Source organism: Mustela putorius, unplaced genomic scaffold (genome assembly GCF_011764305.1).
Source record: "Mustela putorius furo isolate JIRA1106 unplaced genomic scaffold, ASM1176430v1.1 tig00003853_pilon_pilon_pilon, whole genome shotgun sequence".
NCBI lineage: Eukaryota > Metazoa > Chordata > Mammalia > Carnivora > Mustelidae > Mustela > Mustela putorius.
Genome location: NW_025422005.1, coordinates 35,808,635 through 35,825,752, shown reverse-complemented (window position 1 = coordinate 35,825,752; position 17,118 = coordinate 35,808,635). Strand labels below are relative to the sequence as shown.

At 36.7% G+C, this 17,118-nt stretch overlaps 1 protein-coding gene across 9 annotated transcripts in view; it reads right to left on the bottom strand.

Annotated features, from left to right (window-relative positions):
* The window catches only part of MAST2 (microtubule associated serine/threonine kinase 2), a 207,783-nt gene that overhangs the window by 38,551 nt on the left and 152,114 nt on the right, over positions 1–17,118 (bottom strand). For all 9 annotated transcript variants that reach the window (XM_013044326.2, XM_013044358.2, XM_013044328.2 and 6 more), the window contains one exon: positions 15,833–15,924. In XM_013044326.2, the coding sequence (XP_012899780.2) occupies positions 15,833–15,924 (92 nt within the window). The remainder of the gene's footprint in view (positions 1–15,832; positions 15,925–17,118) is intronic.

Here is a 17,118-nt window from a genome sequence, read left to right as displayed (position 1 = left end):
GAACATTCTGGATACCAAAATGTCAGTGAACTTCCTGGCTATTACTCTGCATATTACAGAGTAATAGCCAGGAAGTAGCATATTGCTACATTATCAATATGCTGGGAGAAGGCCAAATCCAGATATCATGGGGAGAACACACCAAAAAATTCACATGTGGGGTCATCCCAGACTATAATTTATGAGTCTCTTTTATGGGCTGGTTCTGATTTATATTCTTTTTGCTATAATAAAACTCTATTTTTAAGTATAATACTTTCCTGAGTTCTATGAGTCACTCTACTAAAATACTAAACCTGAAGAGGTAGTGGGAACCTTTGAATTTACATCCACTTCGTCAGAATTATGGGTGGCCTCGGAACCCAAAGCTTGCAGTTGGGTGTCTCAAGTAATGATAATTTTGTGGAGGGCGATGTCCAAAACCAAATCCAGAGTATGGCTTAATTCTGGGTAATTAGTGTTAAAAGTCATTGCACCAGTAAAAATATTTTTTAAAACCAAGGTGAAATAAATATCTTTTCAGATTAAAAAAAAAAAAATCTTCAAGAACAGCAGACTGCACTGTAACTTAAAAAAAAAAAAGTCCTTTAGGCAGAAAAAGATACCAAGTTAAAATATGGATCGACACAAAAGAATGAAGAAAAGTAGAAAATTTAACTATGTGGGAAAACAATAATTTTTTTTGTTATTTAAATCTCTTTAAGAATAACAAATATTTAAACAAAAATAATAATAAAGTGGTATGGTATTTACAACATGTGAGAATAAAAAGTTTGAAAGCAGCATCAGGTTATAAGAGGGAAAATGGAATGGTGTTATTCTTACACTATCTGTGAAGAGGTATAATATGATATATATTGCACATGTCAATGCAACTACCAAGTAACAGTTATAGCTCATAAGCCAGTAAAGGATATAAAGTGGAATAAAAACCATTCGACCCCAAATAAAGCAGAAAAAGAGCAAAAGGAAGAAAAACAGATGGAACAATTATAACACAAGTAGGAAGATGACAGTTTTAAACCAAACCGTATCAACAAGAGTAAATATAAATCGTCTAAAAGCCCCAAATAAAAGGCAGAGATTGTCAGATTGGATTAAAAAGACCCTATTAAGGAAACTGAAGCCATATTGTAACTCCTGAAAAAAGAAAACTCAGTTTCATGTGTCATACTGATAAATTCTATCAAGCATTTAAAGAAAAACTGGTACCTCTGCAATTTCTTCCAATAGAAGGGGAAAGAACACTTCCTAAACTCACTGTATAAGGCCAGTATTACCCTAATACAGATACCAGAGAAGAACATTAGAAGGAAAGAAAACTATAGACCAGTATCTCTTATGGATATAGTTGTAAAATTCTCAACAAAACATTAGAAATATAAATTTTACAATGCATAAAAAACTACATACCACAATCAAGTGCAATTTACTACAAGTATGCAGGATTGATCAGACATTTGAAAATCAATCACTATAATCCACAACCACAATAGACTAAAGAGAAAATATCCACATAATTGCATGAATTGATTCTGAAAAGGTATTTGACAAAATCTCAAACCCATTCCTGATAAAACTCTCAGCAAACTAGGAATAGAGAGGGACTTCCTCAACTTGAGCAAGAACATCTACAGAAGACATACTGCTAACATCAGACTTAATGGTGAGAAAGAGGATGCTTCCCCCTCAGGACTGGGAACAAGGCAAAAATGTCCCCTCTCACCAGTCCTACTCAACTCATACTGAACGCTGTAGTCAGTGCAATAAGATTTTTTAGAAATTTATTTATTTGAGAGAGAGAAAACGTGAACTCACGAGAGTGGGGGAGGGGCGGAGGGAGAGGGAATCAGAAGCAAATTCCAAAATGAGCACGGAGCCCCACCCGGGACTCCATCTAACAACCATGAGTTTATGACCCGAGCCAAAACTAAGGGTCAGATGCTTAACAGACTGAGCCACCCACATGCCCTGCAATAAGAAAGAAAGTAAAGGTAAATACACTGGGAAAGAATAAATAAAACTATCTCTGTTTGTGGATGATAGGATTGTCTATATAAAGATTAAAAAATTAAATGGAGAATCAAAGAAGAAGAAATAAAGAACTGAATCAAAGTACTGAAGAAGAAGAAAAAGAAAAAGAAGACAGCAAAAATATCACTGCTGGAACTAATAAGCAAATACAGCAAAGTCACAGGATACAAGGCTAATATACAAGTCAATTGCTTTGCTTTATACCAGCAATGAACAACTGGTACTTGAAATTAGAAACTATACACAAGGGGCGCCTGGGTGACACAGTTGGTGAAGCGTCTGATTTTGGCTCAGCAGTTCATGACCTCGGGGTCCTGGGATTCAGGCCCATGTCAGGCCTCCTGCTCAGCGGGGAGTCTGCTTATCCCTCTGCCCCTCACTCCGCTCGTGCTCTTTCTTTCTCTCTCTCTCTCAAAAAAACAAAAACAAAAAACCATCTTTTAAAAAAATACACAAGACAATTAACTTTAACATAAAAATGAAATATGTATAAATCTAACAAAATATATACACTATATTCTGCAAACTATAATAATGAAAGAAATTGAAGACCTAAATAAATGAAGTACTGCATGTTCATGAATTGGAAGATTCAATATTGCTAAGATGTCAATTATTCCCAACTTGATCTACAGATTCAATGCAATTTCAATCAGAATCTCAGCAAGCTCATCTCTAATGTTTATATGGAAAGGAAAAATAACCAGAAAAGTAACATAATACTGAAGAACAAAGTTGGAGGACTGATATTATGTGACTTTGAAACTCCATTATAAAACTCAACATCACTAGTCATCAGAGAAATGCAAATCAAAACCACAATGAGATATCACCTCACACCAGTCAGAATGGCTAAAATTAACAACACAAGAAACAACAGGTGTTGACAAGGATGTGGAAGAAAAAAAAAAACTGTCATGCACTGTTGGTGGGAATACAAACTGCTACAGCCACTGGAAAAGAGTATGGGATTCCTCAAAAAATTAAAAATAGAATTACCATAATCCAGCAATCCTACTACTGGGTACTTACCTAAGAATATGAAAACACTAATTTGAAAAGATATATGTACCTCTCTATGTTTGTTGTAGCATTATTTACAATAGCCAAAATGTGGAGGCAATCCAAGCACTATTTACTAAGAGATGAATGGATAAAGATGAGGTATAAACAATGGAATATTACTCAGCCATAAAAAAGGAAAGAAATCTTCCCATCAGCAACAATATGAATGGATCTAGGGGGTATAATGTTAGATGAAATAATCAGAGAAAAATACCATATAATTTCACCCATATGAGGAAATTAAGATATAAACAAAGAAAAACAGAGACAAACAAAAAAAGAGACTCTTTTTTTTTTTTTTTCTTTTTAAAGAGACTCTTAAATACAGAGAATACACAGGTGGTTATCAGGGCTGGGGGGAGATGAGTGGGATGATGGGTGAAACAGGTGAAGGGGACTGAAGAGAACACTTTTTGTGATGAATACGGAGTAAGGTATAGAATTATTGAATCACTATATTATATACCTAAAACTAGTATGACACTGCATGTTAATTATACTGGAATTTTAAAAAACCTCACTAAAAAGTTACAGTGATCAAGACAATGTGGTATTGGTGAAAGAACAGACATAGAGATCAATAAAATGGAACAGAGCATACAGAAACAAACTCAACTGTAGTCAATTGATATATGACAAGAGAACAAAGACGTTTGAAGGAGAAAGGACAGTCTTTTCAATGAATGGTGCTGGAACAATTAATCATCTATATGCAAAAAAAGGACACAACCTTTCACAAAAACTAACTCAACATTGATAATGTAAATGATCCTAATGTAACATTTGCATAAATGTAAAACACAAAACTTCTAGAAGATAATAAAGGAGAAAATCAAGGTGATGTTGGCTTTGGTGATAACCGTTACGATATGAAACCAAAAGCACAATCAATGGAAGAAAAAAAAGTGGACTTCATGAAAAGTAAAAACTTCTGCTCTACAAGAGACATTATTAAGAGAGGGGTGCCTGGGTGCCTCAGTCTGTTAAGCGTCTGCCCTCAGCTTAGGTCATGATCAACTTCTCCCTCTCCCTCTGCTGCTGCGTCTAACAAACAAAATCTTTAAAAAAATAAAAACAAAAAAACAAGCAAAAACCACACTGCTGGGGTATGCCAAGTGAAACAGCAGCCTAATGAAATAACTCCAAATGGCCAAAGCTAGAACAATTTGAAACAAAATGAATTATTAATAGATTACAAATATTTATATAATATTACATTATATTCTAATGCTATAAAAGTTATACTATGAAATAAATGTCTATGGATCATATTATTTATGACATAAATGATTAAACAAATTCATAAATGGGGGAAGAGACAAACTGATAGGATATAGAACACCTGAAAAACACTATCAACCTACTTGACCTAACTAATACTTAACAGAAAAAAAGCAGAATATACGTTCTTTTCAAGTGAACTTGGAACATTTACTAAGAATAATCATATTCTGGACCATAAAACAAGATTCAACAAACTTAAAAGAATTCCAGACAAATATGATATTGATTAAAAATTAGTAACAGAAAGATCTCAGGAAGATCTCCAAATCTGTGGAATCTAAACAACATACTTCTGAATAACTGAAAGAAATCAAAAAGCAAATTAGAAAAATACTTTAAACTAAACAAAAATTAAAACCTAACATCTGTTGGGGCGCCTGGGTGGCTCAGTGGGTTAAGCCACTGCCTTCGGCTCAGGTCATGATCTCAGGGTCCTGGGATGGAGTCCCGCATCGGGCTCTCTGCTCAGCAGGGAGCCTGCTTCCTCCTCTCTCTCTGCCTGCCTCTCTGCCTACTTGTGATCTCTCTGTCAAATAAATAAATAAAATCTTAAAAAAAAAAAAAAAACTAACATCTGAAATCACTAAAACAGTTCTTACAGGGAAAACTGTATCACTAAGTACTTATATTAAAAAAGAAGGACTAGGGCGCCTGGGTGGCTCAGTGGGTTAAGCCGCTGCCTTGGCTCAGGTCAGGATCTCAGGGTCCTGGGATCGAGTCCCCCATCGGGCTCCGCAGGGAGCCTGCTTCCTCCTCTCTCTCTCTCTGCCTACTTCTGATCTCTCTCTGTCAAATAAATAAATAAAATCTTAAAAAAAAAGAAAAAAAGAAGGACTAAATTCAGTGACCTAAATTTCTATCTTAAATTAGAAAAAAGAAAGCAAATGAAACTCAGAATAAAGGAAATCTCAAAAATCATAGGAGAAACCAATAAAAAAAACACAACAGAGAAAATTAATAAAACCATACACAGATTTTAGAGTAATAAACTACAGACAGACTGATTAGGAAAAAGAGAAAGAAAACACAAATTACCAACATCAGGAATGAGAGAGGTGATATCCTACAGATTCTAGAGATATCAAAATAATAAGGCAATGTTATGAACAACTTTATATCAACTGGCAACTTAAATGAAACTGAAAATTGAAAATTTTCTTCAAATGCAAACTACCAAGGCTCATTCACAAATAAATAGGTTACCTGAATAGCCCTGTAATCTATTACAGAAATTAAATTTATTATTTAAAGCATACACATAAAGACAATTCCAGGCCCCATAGCTTCACTGGACAAGTCTACCAAACATTCAAGGAAATGTTTGTACATAAATTCTTCCAGAAAATTGATTCTTTCCAACTCATTCCATGAGGCAGATGTATCTGTTTTAATAAATGGCATCATTTTTGTCAATAAAATCACATACAAATGGGAACATTTCCAAATATCCATTTCCAAAATGCTCTCTCCATGGCACAAATTTTCTTTCAAAATGAAGCTACTTTTTCACTCACTGCTACATGTTACCTCCACCTTGAACAGATAGACTAAGTGTATTTGTCACTGCTGCCCACTTCCCACCTCAACTTCTAGGCAGCATACTACTGAAAAGCACTTGTTAGCACAGACAAGTTCTGCAAATTTGGAAGACTTGACATTTTGTAAAAGAAAACTGCTACAACATTTAGTTTGACCATTCTTTTAAGTAATTTGCCATAAGACAACCAGTAAATTTCCTTCTTACACAAACCATTTCAAAGGCTCCCTCCACACTGTATTACAAGTTTCTGTAGAAATGTACTTGTAAGAGACCAAACTGGTGGTTACCAAGGTGGGGAGATGGATTAAAAAGGTGAGCAGATGGAGAGTACATACTTATTCTGATGAACACTAAATGTACAGAATTGCTGAATCATATTGTACACCTGAACCTAATTTAACACTGTACACTAATATTGGAATTTAAAAGAGACTTAAGTAATAGCAAAAACTTGGGAGAGGTGTGGAAGTGCACCTGTAAGCTACAATATGCTCAAGGAAAATGGTGACTGAGGGTGTAGAGGAGAACTCAACTCTGTTCATGGTAGGTTATGTACAGTTTATGACACAGGCTAACAGATGGGTCTAATGTGGGTAGTACCTGTGTGGATCCATACTTAAATGCTAGTAAACCCTGATTTAATTTTCATTTTTCATAGTAAAAAAAAAAAGTTTTCATATTTCCCCCCATGCCCGAATGGATGGTATTTAGAGAACCACTTTGGTGAATATTGTTATTCAAAAACTCTAAGTAGCAGAATGATGGGTAAAAAGTGATACATTAGGGAAAAAGTCCAGTTTCAAAATTTAGAATGGACTGAGTAGAAAGAAAAAAGGAGTTAGGGAGTTTCTTCGATAAGTCAAATGAAAGGTGATAAGGGCCTTCATAAGACCATAAAAAAGTCAGAATGTATTCACCCAAAGTGAGTTTATCAAAGGTTTTTTTCTGTCTTTTTTCTTCTCCCTACCCCAGCTTTTTCCAAGTCTTAAAGAAGATACAGTAGATACATACCATGGAATATTACTCGGCCATAAAAAAGAAAGAAACCTTGCCATTTGCAACAACATGGATGGAGCTAGAGAATATGCTAAGCAAAGTAAGTCAGAGAAAGACAAATACCACACAATTTCACTCATATATGGAATTTAAGAAACAAAACAAATGAGCAAAGGGGGAAAAAGAGAGAAAGAGAAAGGCAAACCAAGAAAGAGACCCTTAACTATGAAGAATGTATAGTTACCAGAGGGGATGTAGGTAGGGGGATGGGTTAAATAGGTGATGGGGATTAAGGAGTGCACTTGTCACAATGAATACGGAAGTGGTTGAATCACTACACTGTACACCCAAAACTAATATTACATTCTACGTTAATTAACTGGAATGTAAATAAAATCTAAAAAAAGAAATAAGAAGATTAAGATGTTAGAATATTGAAATTTTGAAGCAAATATTTAATTATTAAAAATCACATTATTCAGAAGAACTCTTCAAAACAACAACAACAACAACAAAAAAAAAAAACCTCTTTCTTAAAAACGGCCAGAAATGGATAAACAGGACAAAAAAAAAATCTCATCAAGGGGTGCCTGGGTGGCTCAGTGGGTTAAAGCCTCTGGCTTCGGCTCAGGTCATGATCCCAGGGTCCTGGGATCGAGCCCCACATTAGGCTCTCTGCTCAGCGGGGAGCCTGCTTCCCTTCCTCTCTCTCTGCCTGCCTCTCTGCCTACTTGTGATCTCTGTCAAATAATAAATAAAATCTTAAAAAAAAAAATCTCATCAAGACAGAAAACTCAGCAGCCTATAAGGCAGGCTTTTTTCAACTTTACCAAGCAGTTTAGCAGTTGCAAGAGATAGTTCAAAGGCAAAGAGTCATCCATGCCAGAGAAACAAGTTATAATGAAACATGTAAACAAAAAGAACAGGGAATATCCCTAGCCATTAGCGAAATACAAATCAAAACCACAATGAGTTACCACATTACACCAGTCAGAATAGCTTAAATTAACAAGATAGGGAACAACAAATGTTGGTGAGGATGTGGAGAAAGGGGAATCCTCTTATACTGCTGGTGGGAATACAAGCTGGTATAGCCACTCTGGAAAACAGTATGGAGGTTCCTCAAGATGGTAAAAATAGAGTTACCCTGCAACCTAGCAATTGCACTACTGGGTATCTACCCCAAAGATACAGATATACTGAAAAGGGTACTTATACCCCAATGTTCATAGTAGCAATGTCCACAACAGCCAAACTGTGGGAGAAGCCAAGATGCCCTTCAACAGGTGAATGGATAAAGAAGATGTGGCTCATATATACAATGGAATATTACTCAGTCATTAGAAAGGATGAATACCCACCATTTACATCAACATGGATGGAACTGGAGGGTATTGACTTTCAAATCAAAACTACAACTCAACGTATATCAGGTCATTGTGCTGTATACTTTAAAGGTCTTACAATTTTATTTATCAGTTATACCTTAATGAGACTGAAAAAAATATAAAATTCACTTGGAATTAATTCCTGTAAAGAGTTAAATCTTTCAATTTCTCCATATGGACATACAATTGCCCCAGTGTTACTTTCATCATAAATCAAGGGTCCATATAGGCATAGATTTGCCTCTGGGATCTCCTTTTTCCTTCCCTTACATTGATTCTTCAATATTCTTTATTTAAGCTAAGGGAATTATTACTCATTAATCACCCAAGCAGGAAATCTGGAGATAATTGATTCTAATCCCTGCTTATTTAACTTCATTAATTTTTCTCATATTCAAATACTTTCTCCATTTCTGACATTCCCTTACATCTTGATAACCTCAATGGTCTCCTAACTGGTCTTGCAACTGCCAGTGTATCCTTGCTTTTGTACTCCCAAGCACCTTGTACATATATTTAATACAGTCCTTAACGTATTTACTAGGTAAAATTTGACTGCTCCCTGAATACACAGCTTCCCCTGAAGTTCTTTTGAGTAGTAAGTGTTTGCTTTCACACATCCCTTTGCATCAAGCCCTAACAAGCCCTAGAAGTGGGGTAGGTATTCTGCCGACTCCTTAAGTTCTCTTTCAGGTATTCTCCAGCCTAATGCATTGAATTACCCATATCAGTATTTAGAAGGCATCCCAAACTTAATATACTTAAGGGTCTCAAGGATTAGAGATCTTGGAATCAAATGTTTGGTCTGGGAGGGTTGAGGTTTCTAGATGACACAGGTAGAAAGACTGGAGGTGCTTGGAGAGCAGCAAGAAAAATGAAACTAAAATTATGCACACATGGCCTAAGTAACTGTGGTACTATGGAAGAAAAGCTCACTGGAAGACAGAAGTTCAAACAACTGAACAATCAACGAGTGTAATCAAAACATCAAGAATAACAGGAGTCAGGGGTGCCCAGGTGGCTCAGTTATTAAGCGTTTGCCTTCAACTCTGGTCATGATCCCAGGGTCCTGGAATCAGGCCCCACACTGGGCCCCCTGCTCAGCAGGAAGCCTGCCTCCCTCTCTTCCACTCCCCCTGCCTGTATTCCCTCTTTCACTGTCTCTCTCTCTTTCTGTGTCAAATAAATAAAATCTTTAAAAAAAACCCTAGGAGTTAGAGGTGAAGAGTAACGGAGTTAAAAGCTAAGATATTTAAAACTGCAATGATGGGTAGTGATAGAATTTAATAGTATAAGATTCAAAGTTTGGGGGCGCCTGGGTGGCTCAGTGGGTTAAGCGTCTGCCTTCAGCTCAGGTCATGATCTCAGGATCCTGGGATAGAGCCCTGCATTGTCTCTCTGCCCAGCGGGGGGCTTTCTTCCCACTCCACCTCTGCCTGCCTCTCTGCCTACTTATGATGTCTCTCTGTCAAATAAATAAAATCTTTTTAAAAACGATTCAAAGTTTGGGGACATTAAGAAAGAGAATAATGAAAAGATAAGGAGAACAACTTCCTCTTCCTTTCAGGTCAAATGGCATAAGGTCATGGGATAGGTAAGAGCTAACACTTGAGAGGGCTGCAGGACAATCTGTTCTAACCTCTCCCTCTCCTACAAGATTGCATTAGAACAAGACTGAGCATATAGGAGATTTTGCTGATAATAAACTCCAGAAGGTACACTGGAAGGGTTTCAAGAGTCAGAGAGCGTTAAGAAAAAAGGACAAGACAGGGAATATTCAGAGATTTCTGGGAATTAAGAGTGTAGGAGATGGGAGAGGGGGGTGCCAGGGGATTCCTGTAGTGATTGACAGTAACAGGAATGAGGGATAATGAAATTAGCCCTAGTGGATTCAAGGAAGATAGAGTGAGGAGGCTGTAAGTGTTAGGGAGTAAAGAGGAATGAATTACTGGGGCTTGCTCCAAAGGTTCAAGGAAGTCACCCTCTAAGTCCCAGTATACTAGTTTAAAATCAGGTGATATTTAAACATCATATAAATCTGCATGACCACAGATCTATTAATCTTATCCCAAAAATTTATACAGTATATTCCATGACTCAGCAATTCCACATTTACATACACAGAGAATCTGTAAAGACATAATTGAACTCTGAGCACCATCAATCATCTAGACATAAGTGACATCTATGGACTAAATCCAATGACAGCAGAACACACATTCTTCTCAAGATCACACAGAGCATTCATCAAAGACACACCACATTCTGGGCCATAAAGCACATCTGAACAAATTTAAAAGAACAGAAATCATAAAATGTCTACTTTCAGATCATAATGGAATTAAATTAGCAATCAAGAACAGAAGATAACTGGAAAATGGCAGAATACTTGGAGATTAAAAACACACCTTAAAATAATACATAGGTCAAAAAAGAAATCTCAAGATAAATAAATTAATACATTAAAAATATTTTTAACTAAATGAAGATGAAGTTACAGCTTGCCTAAATTTGTTAAGTGCAGTGAAATACAGCTTTGAAAGTCATAGCATGAAATTATTTTATATATCATATATATATATATATATAGTATTAGCATATATTAGATAGAAGATCTAAAATTAATCATCTAAGCCTCCACCTTAAGGAACTAAAAAAAGAGAAAATTAAGACTAAAGTAAATAAAAGATATAATAAATACTGGAGGAGAAATCAATGAATTAAAAAACAGGAAATCAACAGAGAAAAATCAACAAAACTAAAAGCTGGGTCTTTGAGAAAACCAACAAAATGGATAAACCTCCAACCAGGCTAAGAAAAATAGAAGACACAAATCACTAATGTTAGAAATTAAAGGGACAGGACTACAGATTCCATGGATATGAAGAGGAAAATAAAACAATGTTATGAATAGCTCTGCATCCATAGAAATGAAAACCTAGGTTAAACAGGCCAATTCCTTAAAAAAAAAAAAAAAAAAAAAAAAGCTACCAAAGCTCAGGCAAAAAATAGATAATCCAAATAGGCTTAAAGAAATTTAATCCATAATTAATAGCCTTCCAAAACAGAAAGCACCAGGCCTAGTTGTGTTCAATAATGAATTCTATCAAACATTTAGTAAGAAATTATACCAATTCTCCACAATCTCCTCCAGAAGATAGAAGCAGGGGGAACTTACTCTATGAGGCCACCATTATCCTAATACCAAACCAGACAAAGATGGTACAAGAAAAAAAAACAAAAAACAAAAAAAACTTTAGACCATTATCTCTCAAGATAGATATAAAATCCTCCAAAAAATATTAGCAAATCAAACCAACAATGCCTGAAAGGAATTATACACCATAACTAACGGGATTTATCCCAGGTATGCAAGACTGGTTCAATATTGCACAATCAACTAACATGACCATCAAATCAACAAGCTAAAGAAGCAAGATCTAATGATCATGTCAACAGATTCAGAAAAAGCTTCTGACAAAATCCAAAACTCATTCATGGTTCTAAAACCTCTCAACAAATTAGGAATGGAAGGAAAGTTCCTCAACTTGATAAAGAACCCTTTACAAACAGCTAATATCATACCTAATGGTGAGAAACTTGAAGCTTTTCCACCAAGTGGTACCTTCTAATCACTGGTTCTCAACACTGCAGTGGAAGTCCTAGCTCATACAATAAGACTAGTAAATAAAAGGTATAGAAAGGGGTACTCAATATTGTCAAGATGTCATTTCTTCCTAACTTAATCTATGGATTCAACACAATCCCAACCAAAATCCCAGCAAATTATTTTGTAGATGTTGACAAACTGATTCTGAAGTTTATATGAAGAAGCAAAAGACCCAAAATAAACAACTTAATATTGAAGAAAAAGAACAAAGTTGGAGAAATAATGCTACCCAACTTCAAGAGTTACTATAAAGCTATGGTAATCAAGACTGGATGGTACTTAAAAAAAAAAAAAAAAAAAAAGACTGTATGGTACTAGATAAAGAAAAGACAAATTAATGGAAGAGAATAGAAACAGAACAAATAGGCAGAAACAGACTCACATAAATATTGTCAACTGATTGTTGACAAAGGAGAAAAGCAACAAAACAAAATGAAAAAACCCAGTCTTTTCAACAAATAGTGCTGGAACAACTGGACAACCACATGCAAAAACTGAATCTACAGACCTTCATAAAAATTAACTAAAAATGGATCACAGACCTAAACATAAGATGCAAAACTATAAACCTCTTAGAAGGTAACATTGGAGAAAACCTTTATGACCCTGGGTATGGCAATGACATGTTATTTACTTTTTTAAAAGATTTTTTATTTATTTATTTTTGAGAGAGAGAGAGAGACAAAGAGAGAGAGAAAGTGTGAGCATGAGTGGAGAAGAGGGGCAGAGGAAGAAACAGACTCTCTATTGAGCAGGGAGCCTGATGTGGGGCTCAATCCCAGGACCCCAGCCAGGGTCATGACCCAAGCCGAAATCAAGAGTTGGATGCTTAACTGAATGAACCACCCAGGCACACTGACAATGACACTTTAGACACAACACCAGGGGTGCCTGGGTGGCTCAACTGGTTAAGCGTCCAGCTCTTGATTTCAGCTCAGGGTCATGAGATCGAGTCCCACATCAGGCTCTGCACTGGGCATGGAGCCTGCTAAAACTTTCTCTCTTCCTCTCCCTCTGTCCCTCCTCTCCTGCATGTGTGCCCACTCCCTCATTCATTCATAAAAAAATATAGACACACCACCAAAGGCAGGATCCACTAAAGAAATAATTAAGTTGGTTTTCTTTAAAATTAAAACCTTCTGCTATGCAAAAGAGAATTAAAAACAAGCTGAAGACTAGGAAAACATATCTGCAAAAGCCATCTGATAAAAGACTATTATCAAAAATATACAAAGAACATTTAAAATTCAACTATAAGAAAAGAAACTACCTGATTTTAAAACATGCAAAAGATGTGAACAGACATCTCACAAAAAGGATGGCAAGTAAGCATATGAAAAGATGTTCAACATCATATGACTTAGGGATATGAAAACTGAAACAATGAGATACCACTACAAACCTATTAGAATCGCCAAATTCCAAAACACTGTTAACACCAAATGCTGGTGAGGATGTGGAGCAACAGGAACTCTCATTCATTGCTGGTGGGAGTGCAAAATGGTACTTGGGAAGACAGTTTGTCAGGTTCTTAAGACTAAACATACCCTTAATCATATCATCAGAGCAATCAAGCTCTGTGGTATTTATCCAAATGAACTGAACATTAACGTCCACAAAAAATCTTCCAGAGATATTTACCACAGCTTTATTCAAGCTGCCAAATTTGGAAGCCACCAAGATGTCCTTCTGTAGGTGAATGGGTTTATAAACTGTGGTACATCAGACAATGGAATATTATTACTCAGTGCTAAAAAGAAACAATTTATCAAGCCATGGTAAGACATAAAGGAATCTTAAGTGCAAATACTAAGTGAAATAAACCAATCTGAAAAGGCTACATACTGCATGATTCCAACTATATGAAATTCTGGAAAAGACAGAAGTATGGAGACAATGAAAAGATTAGTGGATGCCAGGGGTTAGAGGCAGGAAGAGATGAAAAGGCAGAGCACAAGGAGTTTTCAGGGTAGTGAAACTATTCTGTATGAAGCTAAAATGATAGATACTTGTCACTGCACCTTTGTCAAAACCCACAGGATATACAACACCAAGAGTGGCCCCTAATATAAATTATGGACTTTGAGTGATAATGATGTACCAATGGTAAGTTAATTGACTTCAACAAATGTACCACTCTGGTGCAGGATACCCCCACCCTGTGGTATGGGGACAGTGTATAGGGGAGCTCTTTCTACTTTCTGTTTAGTTTTGCTGTGAACCTAAAAACTGCTCTAAAATTTAAACAAAGTTTATAAATTTAAAAAAAAAAAAAAAAACCAACAAACTAGGAAGGTTCTATTTCCAGAATGACTAAGTACCTACTAAACTGACCTTACTATAGTTATAATCTACTTATATATACTAAATATTTAATAACAGATTGACCTATATGGAATAAATAGCCTTTCAAATCAACAGACTTCATATTATTCAACAGAGCAGGATATGTGAGATCTGAGGATATAATCTAATGGAAAGTTTGATCTGCATGGAACAATCAGTGCTGCCTTTCTTAGCATCTAGGTTAGGTAAAAAGTCTACAGCCATGAATTGGGCTTTTAAGTTAATCCTTTTTCCCTGGGTCTGAAGCCCACCTGGATTTTCTGCAGTGATTGGGGAGAGATGATGATGATGACAGGTAACATTTATGGAATATGAAGTATGTTATACATATTAATTCAAAGTTACAGTCCATAGCCCTAGGCAGGCTGAAAGACCAGATCATGTTCTCAATCAAAGTCCCTTGAATAGGGAAGATCTAGTCCTAAACTCTAACTGCTGGGAATCTAAATAGATAATCATCTCAGAAAGGAACAGCCAGTAGTAATTAATGCCTAGTACAATTTCAGAATCGCCAATGCTTAGACAACTATTCCACATGCACCCTCATTTTCTCCCTCCAAAGACACAGTAAACTGTGAGCAAGGAGACAAACCCAAGTGAAAAAGATCTGTCTTATTTGGCTTGATGATGAGCGGTTTCATTGCTTTGGTACTGTTTTACTGCCCAAAGATAGACAAGGTCCATGGCTTACCCACGCAGTAAGCTCTAAACAGCTTCCTATGGTTCCAAGCCTGTTCCATTTCCATTACACTTAGGTCTGGAACTCCCACTGTAAATAATGTAGCAGTCAACAGTGTAACAGTGCAGCAACCCCCTTAGCAAAGCTAAGGCCCCTTTGCTGGCCTCCCTGGGATGCAAAAATACATGTCTAAACTAAAATATATGGCTAACTCAAATGAGGTCTTCTCCCTCTTAATTTTTCTATATTCTCCAGTCAGAGGCAAGTCAATCAGTCCTTATACTGTTTGGAGGAGCCCATATTCCAGATGGAGCAGAGTCTGAATATAGAGATCATTTGCTTCAATTACAATATGTGAAATCAATACCAACTTAAAATGAATATTCCTATCACTTTTGTTGATTCCTATTCTAACAGAGAAAGTTATCAGAAGTCGCATGAGGCCGAAAACCATCCTTGTAAGGGCTGCCCCTTGGGTATGGTAGGACAACATTTAATAAAGCTCTTTTCACATGGCCCCAGATGGCTGGAGCCATAACACGCTCTCGATATACCAGAACAGACGCCATAGACCCAGGAAACAAACCCGGCCCTAAAACATGCACAAGGCCAAAAGGAATGTTGGCAGGTCGAGGCAAGAAACAACTAAGAGTCAAAAACAGACTGAACACATTCTCCCATAGAAAGCATGCCCATGAACTCTATATTCCTCAGTCAACTGAGTGAAGTAACAATGTAGTATGCTGAGCCTCACAAAGTGAGAAGTAGGAAAGAAATTAGGTGTCACTGGTCACTCTTTCCCCCACCTTTCTTAACCTTCAGGCACTCACCTGTGTGGCCATGGAGTGGTGAGTGTGGCCTTGGTAGTGTAGGTGATGTGTTAGAGGTCACAATCAAACTCTTGCGGTTACTTGTCCGACAACTGCAATGAAAACAGAAATGTCAGTTATAATAGGGTCCACCATGGGCTCAGAGAACTTAAATGGCTACTGAGGAACAAGAGTGACATCATTCCACGGACTGAGCATTATACTACTTCAAACTGAACTGAGGCAGCAAATTCTGTTTGCCCCAGAAAGACTTCATAATTTGTAGCATTCTGCCTTACAATTACTTTTGTCACTGTCTTGACTTTTATCTTGTATTGTCATTGTACTTTGTAATGTTTTGCTTCCCAAGCAAATTCAAGGAGATCCTCTAAACAATCATGATTTAGTGGTATCTGAAGAAGAATGGTCATGGTAAATTTAGAAAACAAAATGCACAAATCATATTCTCATATTTCATACAAATTAATGTTCTTATCATAAAAATGAAACCATTAACTCAACCCATGAAATTTATTTTTAAAAAACTGCTTAATCAAGAATTAAGTAATACTTTCATTTCACCATAAATTGCAGAACAAGTGGGTTCTTTCTAAAAACTGTCTTCCTATAACAAGTTAATTAATGCCTGAGTCTTTTTGTTGTGGTTGGAGAAAACCAAATCATCATGAAAAGCCATTTCATGCTACACTTGCTAGTGAAAACGTGTATAAATGTATTTGAAAGGCATTAGGGATACTTGCCATTTATATTCATCCAAACAAATATTTACCAAACACCTACTTGACACCAGACACTGTTGTAGATGCTAGGGAAGCAATGGGAAACAAGAGAAAAGTCTCTGTCCTCAAACTGGAGTACTGCTATGAAGAAAGATAAAGAGAGGGATGGGGGGAGGAGGTGGAATGTTCAAGAAAAAGTAAAATGGGCGTCAGGAGGGGAGAACTATAGGAAAAAGAGTAGGTTAGAAAGGGTATGGGGGTAGGTCACAGGCAGACTCTGTAGGTCTGGTAGACTGTCCTAAAGAACTACTGGAAATGTGACAGGAAATCACAGAAAGGATTGAGATCAATCTCAAGAATGAGATCATGATGGGACGCCTGGGTGGCTCAGTTGGTTAAGCAGCTGCCTTCGGCTCAGGTCATGATCCCAGCGTCCTGGGATCGAGTCCCACATCGGGCTCCTTGCTCTGCAGGGAGCCTGCTTCTCCCTCTGACTCTGCCTTCCACTCTGTCTGCCTGTGCTCGCTCTCGCTCGCTCTCTCTGACAAATAAATAAAATCTTTAAAA